Source organism: Lepidochelys kempii, chromosome 14 (assembly GCF_965140265.1).
Source record: "Lepidochelys kempii isolate rLepKem1 chromosome 14, rLepKem1.hap2, whole genome shotgun sequence".
Classification (NCBI taxonomy): Eukaryota; Metazoa; Chordata; order Testudines; family Cheloniidae; genus Lepidochelys; species Lepidochelys kempii.
In genome coordinates, this window is record NC_133269.1 from 34,556,688 (window position 1) to 34,575,799 (window position 19,112).

The 19,112-nt window shown below is 45.0% G+C and overlaps 1 protein-coding gene across 1 annotated transcript; it reads left to right on the plus strand.

Annotated features, from left to right (window-relative positions):
• Positions 1-4,861: 4,861 nt before the first annotated feature.
• On the plus strand, positions 4,862-5,812 carry LOC140898070 (olfactory receptor 11A1-like). Its single transcript, XM_073311528.1, has one exon. It carries the CDS (start codon positions 4,865-4,867, stop codon positions 5,810-5,812), a length of 948 nt encoding a protein of 315 aa, XP_073167629.1. The 5' UTR covers positions 4,862-4,864.
• Positions 5,813-19,112: the final 13,300 nt, after the last annotated feature.

Consider the following 19,112-nt stretch of genomic DNA (forward strand, 5'->3'; position numbering starts at 1 on the left):
TCCAGAGCAGTCACAATGGAGCACTCTGGGATAGCTCCCAGAGGCCAATACCATCAAATTGTGACCACAGTACCCCAAATTCGACCCGGCAAGGCCGATTTAAGCGCTAATCCACTTGTCAGGGGTGGAGTACGGAAATCAATTTTAAGAGCCCTTTAAGTCGAAATAAAGGGCTTCATCGTGTGGACGGGTGCAGGTTTACATCGATTTAATGCAGCTAAATTCGACCTAAAGTCCTAGTGTAGACCAGGGCTTAGGCAGCTCTGAAAATCTCAGCTGTAAACCTTATTTCTAGAATTAATGTTATTTCTTGACTGTCAACATAACATTCCCCCACTAAAAAGAGTGATTTTAGGATTAGACGTTTCTTCCCTCTCCAGAACTTTCCCTTTGAGATTAGAAATTTGACTCTAAGGTTTAGTTGTAGACAATGTCCGAATACTAACTTTCCCTTGCCTGTTACGTTCCCCACAGCAGATGTGCCTCAAGAGACTGCACCTTCCCACAGAAGGATATTTAGTGAATCAGAAAAGATCCTCCCCATTTGGTGGAGGGTATGAAACACATGGCACATTATCAGATATAACAGAGCCATGGTAGCCCATCTAGGCTGGGAACATGGAAGTACATGAATGCAGTGGGGAGAGAAGAGGGACTGAATAACCTGGATCACAGTGTCTGAACTTCTGAGTGAGGAGGTGACAGACTCCAGCTGCTGATGGAGGTAAATCAACCTTTTCCTCCCTGCTTCTTGAAGCCATGTAAGTTTGCTAGGTAACTAATTCCATTGGAACCTAAGGGGAATTTGGCAATGATCTTTCTTAAACTCCCAACCCAACAGAATTTGGAAGAAGGAAAGACCTCTCAGGTCACTACTGTCTTAGCTCTTTGTATGGCCCCCATCACCAGGGTATCTGGGCACCTCATGGAACTGAATGTAGCTAATTTCCCACCTCCCTGTGAGGTGCTATTGTCCCTGCTTCACAGATGGGGACCGGACGCCCAGAGGGACAGATTTATAGAGGTATTTCAGCACCTAAAGACAGCAGACACCCCTAGTGGGATTTGTAATCGATGGGAGTTTGGTACCGCACCTACTCGAGCACCAATGTGCATTTTTAGGAACCTACCGGCCTTTGGAAATCCTCCAAAGGAGTTTGTGACAAAGGAGGGAATTGAACCAACATCTGCCAAGTCCAAAGTGAGATCTTCAAACACTGGAGCATCCTTCACTCCACTTTAAACTGTCCTCCCTACTAAATACAGGATTGTGCCCTTCATGACAGCTCCCACCTCCCTGCAGCATTGAGAGCATTAGTGAGATGATGGGTAAAGCAGAGCTGATGTTTGCTGCTGTGCTCAGTGCTCAGGGTGCCGACATTGGCTATAAGAAGACTGGGCAGAATTTGACTTTTTATTCCTTTTGTGCCCTTTAGACGGTTAATATTGGGATTTTTTAAAAGATTTTTCTAACTTTTAAGTATTAATTTTTTACAGTTGCAGGAAATACAGTGGGGGGCAGGGTTGGGATCACGGTTAGGGCAGGGCTGCAGGGGACTCCCAGCAGTGACAGCGGAGATGCTGGTGGCTCATTGTTTCTTGACTTTAGCAAAGCTTTTGACACGGTCTCCCATAGTATTCTTGTCAGCAAGTTAAGGAAGTATGGGCTGGATGAATGCACCATAAGGTGGGTAGAAAGCTGGCTAAATTGTCGGGCTCAACGGGTAGTGATCAATGGCTCCATGTCTAGTTGGCAGCCGGTATCAAGTGGAGTGCCCCAGGGGTCGGTCCTGGGGCCGGTTTTATTCAATATCTTCATAAATGATCTGGAGGATGGTGTGGATTGCACTCTCAGCAAATTTGCGGATGATACTAAACTGGGAGGAGTGGTAGATACGCTGGAGGGGAGGGATAGGATACAGAAGGACCTAGACCAATTGGAAGATTGGGCCAAAAGGAATCTGATGAGGTTCAATAAGGATAAGTGCAGGGTCCTGCACTTAGGACGGAAGAACCCAATGCACAGCTACAGACTAGGGACCGAATGGCTAGGCAGCAGTTCTGCAGAAAAGGACCTAGGGGTGACAGTGGACGAGAAGCTGGATATGAGTCAGCAGTGTGCCCTTGTTGCCAAGAAGGCCAATGGCATTTTGGGATGTATAAGTAGGGGCATAGCGAGCAGATCGAGGGACGTGATCGTTCCCCTCTATTCGACATTGGTGAGGCCTCATCTGGAGTACTGTGTCCAGTTTTGGGCCCCACACTTCAAGAAGGATGTGGATAAATTGGAGAGAGTCCAGCGAAGGGCAACAAAAATGATTAGGGGACTGGAACACATGAGTTATGAGGAGAGGCTGAGGGAGCTGGGATTGTTTAGCCTGCAGAAGAGAAGAATGAGGGGGGATTTGATAGCTGCTTTCAACTACCTGAAAGGGGGTTCCAAAGAGGATGGCTCTAGACTGTTCTCAATGGTAGCAGATGACAGAACGAGGAGTAATGGTCTCAAGTTGCAGTGGGGGAGGTTTAGATTGGATATTAGGAAAAACTTTTTCACTAAGAGGGTGGTGAAACACTGGAATGCGTTACCTAGGGAGGTGGTAGAATCTCCTTCCTTAGAGGTTTTTAAGGTCAGGCTTGACAAAGCCCTGGCTGGGATGATTTAACTGGGAATTGGTCCTGCTTTGAGCAGGGGGTTGGACTAGATGACCTTCTGGGGTCCCTTCCAACCCTGATATTCTATGATTCTATGATTCTATGATTCATGCACCGCCGAGGGGTCCAAGACACCAAGGTGAAAGGGGAGGGAAGGCGGCTGCTCTGGCCCAGTGGAGCAGAGATCCTTGGCCAGGGCTGTGAGGAGGGGGAGAACGATGAGCCCCGGGCAGTGGCAGAGGCCACCCTGTTGAATGGCTCCATCCATGGGCAGAAGCCATCCAGCAGCAGGGTGGCCTCCCTCATAGCCAGGGACAACTCCTCCATCTCACAGCCCAGGCTCAGGGTCTCAACTCTGGCTCGCCAAGACCGCAGCCTGCCCTTCACCTTGTGCCTTCAGGGATGGGTGTCACCAGCCCTGCAGCCATACAGGGAGCTCTGTGCACCTCTGCTGTCACTGCCCCACTCGCTCACCGCAGTGAGAGCTGGGGGCAGAGGGTCCCTGCCCAGCCACAGGGCCAGTGACTCCCATCCCTGCCGGTGCGATGCAGAGGGGAGGCTGCACTAATGATGCCTGTTACCGATATTTTTTTATTTGGTTTTGCTGTGTCAGCTGATATCAACGTTTACCAACGTCTGTCAATGGAAATCAAATCCTGCCGAGCCAAACTATGAGTGTCAAAGAAGGCTAAAGGCATTAGCTGTCCAAATCCCTTTGAAATCAATGGGTCCCATCCTTGAAGTCAGTGGGAAATTTTATCTTTGACATCCACAAGAGAAGGCTCAGACTGGACAGAATTATTCCCGGTTTGTAAAAATAACTGTGCAGAATCAGGTCCTTACTTAGCAGTTAATAAGGATTAGTAAATTGGTCCAATAAAAGATATATTACCTCATCCACATGTCTCTTTGAATTAGTAATGGCACGAGGCAGTGATGGCAGATACAACAGCCACAAACAAAGGGAGAATTCATATCTTTTTAACCAAATATAAAGGGGAAAAAAAAGAATAAAAGGTAATGCTGATAAAAAAAAATCTGATGAAATAGTTTTCTATCAGGAAAAATATCAACTCCTCAAGATGGAAATGGTCCCATGGGACCATATTTTATTTCTAGGAAACTTTGTTTCCTAAAGAAAGTTATTGTATGTTTTATAAAATGAAATAAAATTTTAAAAAAATAAATTTTACTTTAAAATATACAAATAAAATACAATACAAATATAAAAAACAAGTAATCTAAAAATGTATTTTATTTCTAGATATATATTTTAAAGTCAATTAGAATGAAAACCAACATTTGAAATCATGGAATTGCCCATGAAATTGAAATTTGTAAGAAACATTTTCATGTTATTAGAGAAATGGAGAACCTAAATTTCCAACAGAAATCATTCATGCAAAATAGTGTAAATCTTTAGCTAAATTGGTGGTTTCTAGCTGTTTTGTGTTTGTTTTGTTTTGTTTTTAAATAAAGTTTGGGTAACTGTGTGTGGTTAGTAGTAACATTTCCACCACTAGGGGCTAACTGCAGAGATTTCAGATTTTCCTTTCTGCATAAGATGGTCACCTGGCTGGGTCTTTGGATGCAGAGTATCCTACTGCAGAACTATGAAATGTTATCATAGGGGTGGACAGGTAGTCCTGTTTGTTTAGGATAAATTTTTCAAAAGGCGCTAATAAAATTAGGCTACCCATTTCCCTTACAATTCACTTGCAGTTGGCTGCCCACCCATTGCAATTCCCAGCCCTATTTGCTTGGTTGGTTTCTTTTTTGTGACTTCCCATAAAATCCTGACCGATTTCAGCAGTGGAACTCCAGCCTATTTTGTTCTGCTTTTAGACACCAGGAAGTGGTGTGTATGACTATTTGAACCAATATCTTTCTAATCTGTCTCCTCTGTGTGTGTCTGTACTGTTGTATCTGAGCCCCATCACAATAGTATTTGAGTGCTTGGTGCCGTCTGTCAAGGTACTGCACAGATTTTCAGAGAGATTCACATTTTGTTTAACCTGCAGTCTGCTCAGATATGAAATCTATCCCAGGGATCAAGAGAGATGGCATTTCCCCTCCCCTGGACTTCATTCTCCACTCTGTTATTGTTCCAGTAGCCAGCAGAGGAAGACAATGAAAACAATGCTAACATTTTATTAAGTGAATGTTGTCCATTTATGTCGCTGAGTTATTTTCTTTCCCGTAGACACGTGCCATGGCGAATCCAGAACAGGGAAATCAAACGTCCATCACAGAATTCATCCTCCTAGGATTCAGCACTCTCCCTGAACTTCGGATCCTTTTCCTGGTGTTTCTCATGATCTACATTGCAACCATGGCCATTAACCTCCTCATCGTGGCGCTAGTTGTGGCTGATCAGAGCCTTCACACCCCCATGTACTTCTTCTTGGGGAACTTGTCCTGCTTGGAGACCTGCTACACCTCCACCCTCCTGCCGAGGATGCTGGTCGGTCTCCTGACTGAGGACAGGACTATTTCATTTAGTGGGTGTCTCTCACAGTATTATTTCTTTGGTTCTATGGCTGCCACAGAATGCCTTCTCTTAGCGGTGATGTCTTATGATCGGTATTTAGCCATCCACAAACCACTTCACTACGCAGCCTGTATGAGAGGCAGGTCTTGCCTCCAGCTTGCAGGTGGCACTTGGATAGGTGGCTTCCTAGCTAATAGTATAACAACATTGTCAATGTCACAGTTAACTTTCTGTGGCCCCAATGGTATTGACCATTTCTTTTGTGATCTTATCCCCCTTGTAAAACTCTCCTGCAATGACCCTCAGGTGATGGAAATGTTGGCTTTCACACTCTGCTTGATTTTCACACTGGTCCCATTCCTACTTACCTTGATGTCCTACATCTGCATCATTGTGACCATCCTGAGAATCCCTTCCACCACCGGGAGGCAAAGGGCCTTTTCCACCTGCTCCTCCCACCTCATTGTGGTGACCATTTATTATGGAACTCTACTGATTGCCTATATGTTCCCAGCAACCAACACCCTGAGAGACTTCAAGAAAGTTCTCTCTGTCACCTACACTGTCCTGACTCCCCTGGTCAATCCACTGATCTACAGCCTGAGAAACAAAGAGGTCAAGGAGGCCCTGAGGAAAGCTCTCAGGAAATGCAGGGTTGGACAATGCTAGCTGATCGGTTTCCTTATGTTAAAATGAAATAGATAAGTTTGATTCTGCCCCTAAAATCAGACCACTAAAGTTAAAAGGTCACATTTCCATTCTCTTCAATGGGGTTCATGTCATGCTCCTAGGAGAAATGGAGGTGCATAGACCTTTTAAAAACCTGTTATTTTTAGGACCAATATTAGATACCACAGGTGAGGTACAACTCAGCTGGTGGGAGACTTGAACTGGTGGCTACTTGAAATAAAGAGAACAAATGGAGATTGGGCTCAGCGGGAGGGTGCAGGCTAAATGGATGCAAATGGAATGCTGAGCATCCATCCCTTGTAGGGTGAGATAAACTAAAGAGTTAATTACACAATTTCTGCCATTGGAGTTCCATTTTGACATTGCAATCTAATATTTTTGTAATGCAGGTGTTGATGTCTGGGTGTATTTCATCCAAAGGACAGAAAAGCAAAAGGAAACCTTCTAACCTGTGCTGCAGGACACCAGCCCAGGCCTTTTAGTTGCCCATTTTCGAAAAAAGAAAAGGAGTACTCCAGTTAGAAGTACTCCACTTAGGAAGGAACAATCAGTTGCACACATACACAATGGGAAATGACTGCCTAGGAAGGAGTACTGCAAAAAGAGGTCTGGGGGTCACAGTGGATCACAAGCTAAATATGAGTCAACAGTGTAAGACTTGCAAAAAAATCAAACATCATTCTGGGATGTATTAGCAGAAGTGTTTGTAAGCAAGACACGAGAAGTAATTCTTCCATTCTACTCTGCACTGATTAGGCCTCAACTGGAGTATTATGTCCAGTTCTGGGTGCCACATTTCAGGAAAGATTTGGACAAATTGGAGAAAGTCCAGAGTAGAGCAACAAAAATGATGGAAGGTCTAGAAAACATGATGTATGAAGGAAGATTGAAAAAATTGGGTTTGTTTAGTCTGGAGAAGAGAAGACTGAGAGGGGTATAACAGTTTTCAAGTACTTAAAAGGTTGTTACAAGAAGGAGGGAGAAAAATTGTCCCCCCCCGCCACTGTTATTCACACCTTCTTGTCAACTGTTTGAAATTGGCCACCCTGATTACCACTACAAAAGTGATTTTTCCTCCTGCTGATAATAGCCCACTTTAATTGAATTGTCCCATTAGAATTTGTAACGCAACCCCCATCTTGTCATGTACTCTGTATATATTTCTTCCTACTGTATTTTCCACTCCATGCATCTGATGAAGTGGGGTTTAGCCCACAAAAGTTTATGTCCAAATAAATGTGTTAGTCTCTAAGGTGCCACAAGAACTCCTCATTTTTTTCTCTTCCTCCTGCTTCTCATCATCTACATTGAGACCGTGGTTGGGAACGTCCTCATCATTGCACTAGTTGTGGCTTATCAGCAACTTCATGCCCCCATGTACTTCTTCCTGGCGAATTGTCCTGCTTGGAGACCTGCGAGGGTTGAGATGCTGGCCAGTCTCCTGACTGGGGACAGAACCATTTCTGTTAGCGGCTGCCTCACGCAATATTATTTCTTTGGTTTCCTGGCAGTTGCAGAGAGTTATCTTCTGGCAGTGATGTCCTACGATTGGTATTTAGCGATATGCAAACCACTGCATTATGAAGCCCTTATGAATGGCAGGTCCTGCCTCCAGCTAGCAGTTGGCACTTGGGTAAGTCATTCTCTGGCTGCTGACATTAACTTTATGCGGCTCTGTCAAGGTTCCTTCCCCACTCTGAACTCTAGGGTACAGATGTGAGGACCTGCATGAAAACCTCCTAAGCTTACTTTTACCAGCTTAGGTGAAAACTTCCCCAAGGTACAAATTATTTTACCCTTTGCCCTTGGATTTCCACTGCCACCACCAAACTTTATCTGGGTTCCTGAAAAAACATAGTTTGGACATGTCTTTCCCCCCAAAATCCTCCCAACCCTTGCACCCCACTTCCTGGGGAAGGTTTGGTAAAAATCCTCACCAATTTGCATAGGTGACCACAGACCCAAACCCTTGGATCTTAGAACAATGAAAAAACATTCAGTTTTCTTACAAGAAGACTTTTAATAGAAGTAAAAAAGGAATCACCTCTGTAAAATCAGGATGGTAGATACCTTACAGGGTAATTAGATTCAAAACAAAGAGAATCCCTCTAGGCAAAACCTTAAGTTACAAAAAAGACACACAGACAGGAATATTCATTCTATTCAGCACAGCTATTTTCTCAGCCATTTAAACAAATCATAATCTAACACATACCTAGCTAGATTACTTACTAAGTTCTAAGACTCCATTCCTGTTCTGTCTCCAGCGAAAGCATCACACAGACAGACACAGACCCTTTGTTTTTCTCCCTCCTCCCAGCTTTTGAAAGTATCTTGTCTCCTCGTTGGTCATTTTGGTCAGGTGCCAGCGAGATTACCTTTAGCTTCTTAACCCTTTACTGGTAAGAGGATATTTCCTCTGGTCAGGAGGGATTTTAATGGGGTTTACCCTTCCCTTTATATTTATGACAGGCTCTAATGAAATTGACCATTTCTTCTGTGACTTCATCCCAGTAATAAAACTCTCCTGCAGTGACACACGTATGATGGAGCCTGTCACTACCATGCTGGCTGCTATATGCACTCTCTCGCCATTTCTATGAACACTGGCAACACACATCTGTATCCTCACGACCATCTTGCGAATGCCTTCCACCACTGGGTGGCAAAAGGCCTTTTCCACCTGCTTCTCTTACCTTATCGTGGTGTCAATTTTCTATGGGACCATAATGATTGTCTCCATGCTACCAAAAACTGATACACTGAGAGACCTGAACAAAGTGTTCTCCGTTTTCTACACAGTCCTGACTCCCATGGTCAACCCCCTCATATACAGCCTGAGGAACAGAGAGGTCACAGAGATCCTGGGGAAAGTTGTCACTAAATTCTGTGCTGTCAAAAGGGTTCAGACTGTCTTACCGTAGTTTGTTCAGTGCCCGTGAAATGGAAATAAGCTGGTTTGCTGTAATGAGTTTGAGTCACCTCTCTCACTGGCCATCTGGCTTTTTAGGTGAGGTCAGCGGCTGCTATAGCTTGCATTCAATATTGGGACAGATACTTCTGCTGTTTTGGCTTAGGGATGCAGGTCTTTGTGGTTTGATTAGTCTGATATTTATCACTGCTGTTGTGGGTTGCTCTAAAACACCTCATCAATGAGGCACCAAGGCAGAGAGATGCCATTCTCTGTGTCTCCATTACAATAGTCTGGAATTACGTGAGCACACACTGTGTTTTTTACCAGGCCCCTTTATCGTGGATTGCACCAGATACTCAATATTTCTTTACATCTAACTCCTTCAATGTGCAATGGTAATGTAAGATGTGAATCACGTCTCAGGGCCCATTAACTCTGTAAGAACGGGAGCCCTGAGGTGGGACAGTGAAGAAGAAAGGTCAGTACTGTGATAGTGGCACAGAGACACCGGACTTCTATTCCCTGTTTTGTTTCTGGCTGACTTCAGCTCTCTGGATCTCAGTTTCCTCATCTGTACAATGGAGTTTCTTGGGACCCCTGTGTGAATGGCTGCTTTGGTCCCTTATTGCTTGGGGTACCCTTGTTTTGCAGATTTCCAAATACCAGCACTCTGAAGTCTGATTTCTCAATTATAGAAAGCAGAGAAAGCATATAGTGTCCACTCCTACAGGGTGCTGGGTGTTTCCTGTGAAATGCTGAGTGCCCAGTGGAACAGGTGCTGGACTCTCCATGGAGACGCTTGGAGGGCTCAAGGGTTGGAGTGTGCCTATCACTAACCAGTAGATTGACAGCAGGGCCTGCATAGGCCTAGAAGGAGTGCTTATATTAACCATGGCTGGCGGAGTTGGGAAGCTGACCCCCAGTAGACACAGACAAGACTTCCTTACACTCAAGGCAGGTGGTGACGGGGGTGCTGCACTGCCCTGGGTACCCCCAGGAAGCATCACTGCTATTGAGGGTTAAGTTAGGAACTCCAGGTCAGTGCATCAGTAAAGAAGGCCCAAGAGAGTGAAATACGCATTGGCAGCAAGACAAAGGGTCTGTTGACAGCCAGACGTTTGTGGGCAGACTGCTGTCCCAGGAAGTCGATGGCTGAAGGTGACACATGATGGTCGTTGAACCGAAGTTACACCCACACACTGATTTTGAGTTTGAGTTGTTGTCCTTGGCAGTTCTCGGAGAATGGGCCCTGGGCAAGGTCCCTGCATTCTGAAAGGTTCCTTCGGGAAGTTCTGCCCTGAAACCAAAAATTCTGGTTTTACAGCATTATTTCAAAGAGCTCTAGAATGCACATGATAGTTCTAAATATAGAGGTAAAACAATCTCTCTACGCCTAGTCGATATTCCCCTGTTTATGCCTCTATTGCAGTCCATCAGATGAGATGTAATCAAGCCAGGGAGTCCAGCTCAGAGAGGAAAACAGGACCATGAAGCACCCACACTGCAACGCCCATGGATTGCTGAAGCAGCTCAGGGGAAGAGAGTTTAACGTCTAAGCTACCCCAAATGAAATGTTTCAATTTGGTTAAAAACAAAAACAAAAAACCAAAATGTATCAATCTGAGAATGTTTATTATTAGGGGAAAACAGGTAGGCACATGCCTGTGGAGGAGGACCTAGATCTTCTGTCTCCCACTCCTTTGCCTTAACACTAAGACCATCCATCATTCCCATGCATAGAATTTCACATAATGAAATCGCTTTTATTTAACCCCATGCAGGAGAGCTCCTCTTCAAGCAGAGAAATGGACAATGAGATGATGGTGACTAAATTCATCCTTACGGGACTTTCCAATTGCCCAGCCATTCGCTTATCCCTTTTTGTTGCCTTTCTGTTGATCTACTTGATAACCCTCGCTGCCAATGGCCTCATCTTCATAGCCATAGGGACTGAGGCTAAGCTGCACAACCCCATGTACTTCTCCCTCAGCAACCTCTCCTTGTTAGACATCTGCTGCCCCACTGCTACAATGCCCAAGATGCTGGAAAACCTCTTGTCAGAGAGCAACATGATTTCCTTCACTGGCTGCATGTTGCAGCTCTATTTCCTGGTGGCTCTAGCAGAGATGGAAATTTTCCTCTTGGTAGTGATGGGCTAGATGGTCATGGCCTAGATGGCCTGGAGGATGGTGTGGATTGCACCCTCAGCAAATTTTCAGATGACACTAAACTGGGAGGAGTGGTAGATACACTGGAGGGTAGGGATAGGATACAGCGGGAGACCTAGAGAAATTAGAGGGTTGAAACTCCTAAAGTTTAGGTTGGATATTGGAAAAAACTTTTTCACTAGGAGGGTGGTGAAGCACTGGAATGGGTTACTTAGGGAGGTGGTGGAATCTCCATCCTCAGGGGTTTTTAAAGCTTGGCTTGACAAAGCCCTGGCTGGGATGACTTAGTGGGTGTTGGTCCTGCTTTGAGCAGGGGATTGGACTAGATGACCTCTTGAGGTCTCTTCCAACCCTAATATTCTATGATTCTATGGATCTGGTCAGAAAATGAGGGTGGGAAATCACTAAAATGTTCATGATTTCCACCCCACCCTGTTTTTAATCCAAACCTCATTTGACTAATATTGTCCAACCATCTCTGTTACACCTTAGCGTAATGCAAAGATGTGACTATGAAGAACATTCTAGACATGGCTGAGTCAGACAAACCAGATTATTAGGGCTGGTCAAAAAGTTTTCATCAACTTTTTTTCAGAGAATTGGGAGTGTGATTAAATGATCTTTTTTTTATGGAAAGTATATGCTTCCCTTGCAAATTATTGATTTTTCATCAGAAAACTGAACCTGCTGCCAAAACCCCCCAAACTTTTGGAGGGTGGCAGTTTTGTCTGAAAATGTTTGTTTTCAGCAGTTTGGGGCCAAAAATTGTTCAGTTTTCAGCAGAAATTTTTCAAAATTTGGATGTTGAAAACAAAATAATGGGTTTGGGAGGGGTATCTATTTTTTTGTCCAAAATGTCAAAATTTTCCCTGGGGGAAAAAACAAAAACATGTTCTAACCAGCTGGATAGATGATTTGTTTGTCAAAACCCATTGTGACATAGTGAGGAATGCAAGGTTGATAGTGGGTGATTGTTCTGTATTTCCAAAGTTTCATATATGATATTCCAAAAAAATAAATTTCTATTATCTGATCCTTTGTACACAGAAGACTGAGATTTTTCAGAAGTCCCTAGAAAATTTGGATGCCTCAATTTCCATCAGTTTTCATAACTGGGCTTCCAAATTCCTTAGGCAGCTTCAAGAATTTCAGTCATTGGCTTCTCCACATTTATCCCAGTATAACTGAGTCCACAGTCAAAGTGGTACATCTTCACGCATTGCGCTCAGGCTTAGGCATCCAGACACCTAGAATGGAGCAGCAGGGCGACCCTCAGAGACAAACATCGGTACACACGGAACGGTCACTTCCCAAATTTAGGTGCCAACCCCAAGCGACACCTACAGGGTTCGGCGGCAGCTGAGTGAGGGCATTGTGAATTGCAGTGGGGCCTAGAACTGGTTCATGTTACCTCTTCTCTGGGGCAAGGGAAGAGCCAGGGACTCTCGGGGACAAAATCCGTCTCTTGGTCTGCTCCTGGGGCAGTGTCTGCACTGCCCCTTATGCAGGGATCAGGATAAAGTCCTTCTTGTGAGTTCACTCCCATTTGTGTTTCTTTTTTTGAATGGCCCAGCAAATGGGCTTGCCACTAGCCGTGTCTGGAAAACAGTGAACTTGAAGCAACTTGCACAGCGTTTCATGGAAAGAGACTCTGAATTCAGAGCATTGGACATGCCCAGAAGACGTAGGACCTCACTGCCAGAAGAAATGGGGGTAGGGTGAATGTAAAGGCTAGGGTGAAAGTTATAAGAACCAGTGTGTGGGTGTCACTGCAGGAGAGGTTTGTCATGGGGATTCAATCACCAAGAGTAATTTAATTTGTCTACAGAAAACCAATTGTAACATCATACCCATTAATATGGAAGTAATCAGAAATCTGCTCATCCAAGACCAGCTGCTAGCTGGAGGCAGAATCTGCCATTCATAAGGGCTGCATAATGCAAGGGGTTACATATCACTAAATACCGATCATGAGACATTGTAGCTAGGAGATAGAATTCAGCACCTGCCAGAGAATCAAAAACATAAAATTGCATGATGCAGCTGCTAACAGAAATGGCTCTGTCCCCAGGCAGGAGACTGGCCAGCATTCTGGTCAAGATGGGCAAAGTGAAGCAGATCTCCAAGCAGAAAGAAGTACCTGGGGGTGTGAAGGTTCTGATCACCCACAAGTAGCGCAACAACGAGGATGTTCCCAGCCATGGTCACAATGTGGATCACTTGAAGCTGCAAGAAGAGAAGAACCTTCAGTTTTTGGGTATTCCTGGATCCCAGGAGGATGAATTCTCTGACGGACATTTGATTTCCCTGTTCTGCGTCTGCCATGGCTTGTATCCAGTGGAACCAAACAAACTCTGCCGTATAATGAGGAGAACACAGAATTAAATGTTAATACATTGGCACCGCTTAATTCTAGACTTGTTCTAAAACCTTCCTCCTCCTTTTGGCCAGCAGTGTAAGGACTAGTTGGAGAATCCAGACCAGGGCTTCAGGGATTTGATATTTTGGAAAGTGGATTAGATTCTATTTCAGATAAAATCGTAATCACAGAACCATGCACTACAGCCTAAATCCTAAGAAATATTGAAATCCTAGGCATGAAATAAAACCAGTATAAACGTCTCCTCTCCGCCATCTTTTCATGCACAATTTGGGACATTACAATCCCAATCCCCATCCCCATCCTCCACCACCCTAGATTGCCCTGCAAGTTAAGCATGTGCTCAAGTATTGTGGGGAATTGGGGTCTAAATTGCTAGCAGTCTCCTGGGGGCAGCTACCATTTTGTGCTCACTTCTAAAACAAAATTACTGAGGCGTTACATACACTGTGCTCTCTGTCGTGGATACTTTATTTTTATTCCTTCTGTTGCTGTTTGCCTTTAATATAAAATAAAAAGTCATTGAGGCTGAGATTTTCAGAGCTGTCTAAGGGATTCAGTCTTCCAATTCACAATAAAACTAGTGGGAAATGTGTGTCCAAATCCCCTAGACAGCTTTAAAAGGCTCAGCTGGAAAGTATATGCTTACTTTTTCTGTATGGGAAACAGAAAAGAAGTCAAAGTGTTAGACAGAACTTCAAGATCACAGGTCAAGGCAGGGGAATTAGGAGCAGGATTGCTGCTGTGGTTGGTGAACTTTGGGAAATGTTTTTAATTATTATGATTTTATTTTTGTCTTTTATATTTCTTTACAACAGACAGTAGCTTCATGGAGCAGTGGAACATGTTATGCTTTGTGGACAAGTAGTTGATAAATTGAAGAGGTTCAGAGAAGAGCCAAAAGAATGATTAAAGGATTAGAAAAAGTGCCTTATAGCGATAGACTCAAGGAGCTCAATTGATTTATCTTAACAAAGAGAAGGTGAAGGGGTGACTTCATTACAGTCTGAGTACCTATATGGGGAACCAATATTTAATAATGGGCTCTTCAATCTGGCAGAGAAAGGTACAACATGGTCCAATGGCTGGAAGTTGAAGCTAGACAAATTCAGACTGGAAATAAGGCATAAATTTGTAACAGTGAGGGTGATTATACCCATAGGAACAATTTACCAAGGGTCATGGTGAATTCTCCCTCACTGACAATTTATAAATCAAGATTCAATATTTTTCTAAAAGTTCTGCTCTAGGAATTATTTTCGGGGAAGTTCTCCGGCCTGTGTTATACAGGAGGTCAAACTAGATGATCACCATGGTCCCTTCTGACCTTGGAATCTATGAAACCTGAGAGCTGGCAGATCTCTGTTCAAATCCTTTCTCCCCCTGAGCCAGAAGGGGGACTTGAACCAGGGTTATGCCACACCCCAACTACATAGCCTAACCACTGGGTTAAAAGTTATGAGGGAGGTCCTCCTCTTGCCCCAACTCCAGCCATCCTTGCTTTGCATAAGATCGCCTAAAAGGCCCCAATCTGGTAGGTGAGCTCTGACTATGTTTACCAAATTGGGCCCCACAGACAAATGAGGCAGAGGACTGGTTATCTCCTCCCAGCTCATACATCGCTCTGGGGCTCAGGTGTCTGTCTGGTTGGTGTTGGGCTGCAGAGCGCATGGGAACTTGCGCTTGGGAACTTTTACTGCAAAAAAGCAAGAGCCCAGGGAGTTTAGGCACTGACAGCATTTGACGGCAGCTCAGCAGCAGTTGTGTGAATCCCAGAGGGGGCCTGACTCCCTTATCTAGACCATTGGCAGGATGGAGCCAGATTTGCCAGAAACCCTTACAAGTGGACTCCATTGTTAACTGGCCTGTACCCTGAACCAAAAAGCCAATTCAGTCTTTTAGAGGCTTGCCAAATTATTACCAAAGACTCCGTGGAAGGTTTCAGCAACATTGCGAATGCAATGACAGACCTCTGCAAAAAGACACAGCCTGCCAAGGTGGTTTTGACTACAGACTGTCAGGAGGGCTTTGCTCAAGTGAAAAGACTTCTGTCAGTGACACTGGCTCTAGCCGGTCCAAATTTGGATAAAATGTTTGAACTCTGCACAGATTCATCAAGTACAGGCCTGGGAGCCGCACTGATGCAAGCAGGCAAGGGCAATAAGAAGCGTCCTATTGCTTTTTTTAAAGTAAACAACTGACCCATCACTGAACAAAATTACTCAGTCATCAAAAGGAAATATGCAGTTGTGGGGCAAATAAGGCTATACCTACGGCACAGGAAGTTCAGAGTCCTAACAGACCATTCTCCACTGGCAGGACTTCACTGAACGGAAGGTACCAGCTTCTGACTGCAATGCTGGAGTATAGACATTCATGGTATGGAAACTGCACACATGAAGGGCAAGGAAAATGTGTGACAGAAGCTCTGTCCAGGCACGAGGGTTCTGAGCCAACTCATGTGGATTAGCCAATGGCTAACCCTACTGCCTCAGTGAGAGTGGGGGAGGTGTGACCCAGGAATCCCGTGGTGCCAAGCGGCAGAGGGGTTGCCTAGGGTTTTACGGGAAGCCCCTTAGTTGGATATCTGCATAACTCTTCACTCAATGGTGGCATGTGAGGTCTCTACCAAGAGCCAGCAGCCCACTAGGCATCCTAATCGGTGTGAAATGTGGGTGTGGATAATATTAAAGGAGTCGTGTGTCCATATGTAAGCACAGTCAGGATGAGCTCCACCCTGACATCTGGTGGTGAGGTGTGGCAAGTTGTGGAAAAGAACTTCAGGGGCTGATCTCATTTGCATAGGCACACCCACCCCGCCTAGAATGAGGCCATAGCTGCCCAAATGGTCACTTTGGCTGCTGTGGGATCCCCAGTGTCTCTGTTATTGGGACAGGAAGAATAAATTGTTATTACCCTGATTATGGGAATCAAGGACAGTGGAACTGTACTTGAGCTTTTGTTATGATGGAGGGACTCGCCATCAACTAAGTAGCACTCGCTAGGCAAGGGACATGGGTTCCAAAACTCTGTGAATTGGGAGAGGTTGGGAACAGGTATTAATATCTGGTGGCATGGGCCCCCTGTGAGGGCCTTAATTGCACTTCCTTCTCTCTCCACTGTGGAATATCCGAGCTAATTTTGATTCTATTAGGAGTCTAGTTACAGGCTGCTGAGCTGAATTCACTTTGGGCTAATGGTGCACCAGCACTCAGGCTCCCCTACTACAAGCTGAAATCACAAAAGAGCTAAACTTGCTAAGAGCTGAAATCACTGAGTGTTGTGTTAAGTAGTGGGAGAGCCTGAAGATAGATTGTGGAGCAGTTTGCGGGACAGCGCGCAGAGTGGAGCAGCTGGTGGAGCAGAGCAATTTGTTGGAGGCCTAGAGCAGCCCATGGGCGGCTGGTGGAGTGGAGCCCCATGGAGAGGTGGGGCCATCAGCTTTGGACCACGTAAGGTACCCCTTAACCCCCGCCCCCATCCAATCTCCACCCAGGTTGGGAGGTAAAACTCTGTAGATAAACTTTTGAACTCTGGGGCTGCCCTGACCAGGGACAGAGACTTTCGGGTCGTTGGACTTTTGGGACTTTGGGTGATTTGGGGTTGCTGGACTCAAGAACTAAAGGGAAAGGACACGCCCCAATTTGCTTGGGGTGGGTTTTTTGCTCATGGGTTGTGTTATGAATCCTGTTGGTGGTGTTTCCCCAACATAATGCCACATTGTTTCTCTCTGTTATTAAAAGGCTTTTGCTACACTCAGACTATGTGCTTGCGAGAGGGGAAGTATTGCCTCTTGGAGGCGCCCAGCGGGGGTGGTATATATTTGTCCCAGGTCACTGGGTGGGGGCTCGAGCCGGTTTGCATTGTGTTATTGGAATGGAACCCCTAGCTACTGAACCAGGCCCTTGTTGCTGCCAACTCTGACAGGCAAAAGGGTTACACATACTCAAAACAAAGTCTTTAAGGTCTTGGCCTTAAGGCAGGTCATGTGGGTCGGAGGGGTTCCTACCAGGCAGGGGGTAACTGTGACCTTAAGAGCCCCTGAGTCAGCAAAGGGCCCTCTAGACTGTAACTCGCAACAGGCCTGACACACTCACTACACCCAACACACTGTTGTTGTCATGTGTATCTAAGCGGTGTCACGTTAGGTATCGTATGCAAAATGGTGACGCTGGTCCCGAAAATCATTGTGTTTTGTGTGTACGGGTTGTGTATAGCAAGTTATGTATATGTGCGGGAAATATGTTCTTAAAATGGCATTTGGAGGCCGTACATAATCCAAGTCTGCCCTAGACAAAGGAATATGCATTTACCTGTCTGATCGGCTTAATTACAGGGAGAGGACAATAAAAGGACATTTCCATGTAAGGTAAACAAAGCAATGAAGCTAATAAGTGATGGAGGAAATAATGTAGTGAGCACACTGGGGGTCTGAATCTGCACCTCAAGGAAATCTTTCTAACTCGTGAGACAGACAATGGACTTTGGAAAATATAAGCAGGAGCAAAAAGCCATTCTAGTTATCCCTCAATTTGGGGACAAAGATAACAGCACCCTCTGATTCTGTGGAAGTTGGATCCCTGGCCTGGAGGGCTAAAGATGCTGGTAACTTGATGTAAGTGAGAAAACTGCTTAGGCAAAGATTGTAACTTACTAAGATTTAAGTTTTAGTCACTAGAAAGCATGGTTTGGTTTGGTTTGTTTGTAACCAGACCTGTATCTTTTTCTCTTGCTTAGTATCATTTACATTTCTGTTCTTTGTTAATAAACTTATCCTTAGTTTTACTATAAACCAAATCAGTGCTGTGATATTGAAGTGAAGTGTGAGTCTTCAGCTAAACTAACAGTCTGGTGTGTGCGCTGCCTCTTTGGAATCAGTGAACTCAATAATTTCTGAGTGTGCAGTGACAGGGAGTAGACACTGCAGGGATATGTCTTTGGGGAACTCAGGAACTGGAGGTCAGTGATGGCTACCTGCAAGGCAAGGTTAAGATTGGCAGAATCTTGAGGAGTTTACTATGAAGCAGGCAGATGGATGTGGGAGGGAGCAACACACAGTCTAACCTCCAGCAAAGCTCACTCTTGCTAAAGCGGAGGGGTGACACAGTGGCTTATGGTTCTGGGTTCCCTGAGTAGACCCTTATCTCCCTGACTGGACAGGCATGCATTGTGTATTGTATGCCACTCAGTGTAGGCCTATTTGCATACTGAGCCAGATGCAAATTGAGAGAGTGCAAAATCTACAAAGTAAATCTGCAGGGTGAAACAAAGAGTGGAGGGGGTGTCCTGTTTGTGAATAGGATCAAAGGATTGGTCTGGTGTATCAGGGAGTGCAAAGAAACTCACTGAGTCCTTCACCTGGGAGAAAAACTAACCACACATTTGTTTCATGAAAGCAGGGTCCCAGGGAGCCTGACTGTAAAGTGCTGCAAGGATCCAGGGTGAGAAATACTCTACAAGACACAAGAGTATCTTGGGAATTAAGTCTAGGCTCTAGAATGTATGTTATGTATATAACCCTTTGTTTCCATTACTTCTATTTTCTGCTATTTGGATCTCTGTGCTTTGTTCAATTAACATCTACTTGTTTAAACTATAAACGTATCTAAGTGCTGTGTGTTAAGCGGAGCGGTGCTCTGAGGTGGAGCTGATAACCTGGGATGTACTGATCCTTTGGGAACAGTCAATCTGTGACTACTGCAAGCGTCCAGTGGACAAGGGGCTGGATGCTCCAGGGAGATGCTCGGGGGTTGGAGAGTATCTATCACTAACCTGCAGAGTGACAATGGGGCCTGCATAGGCCTAGGGGGAGTGCAT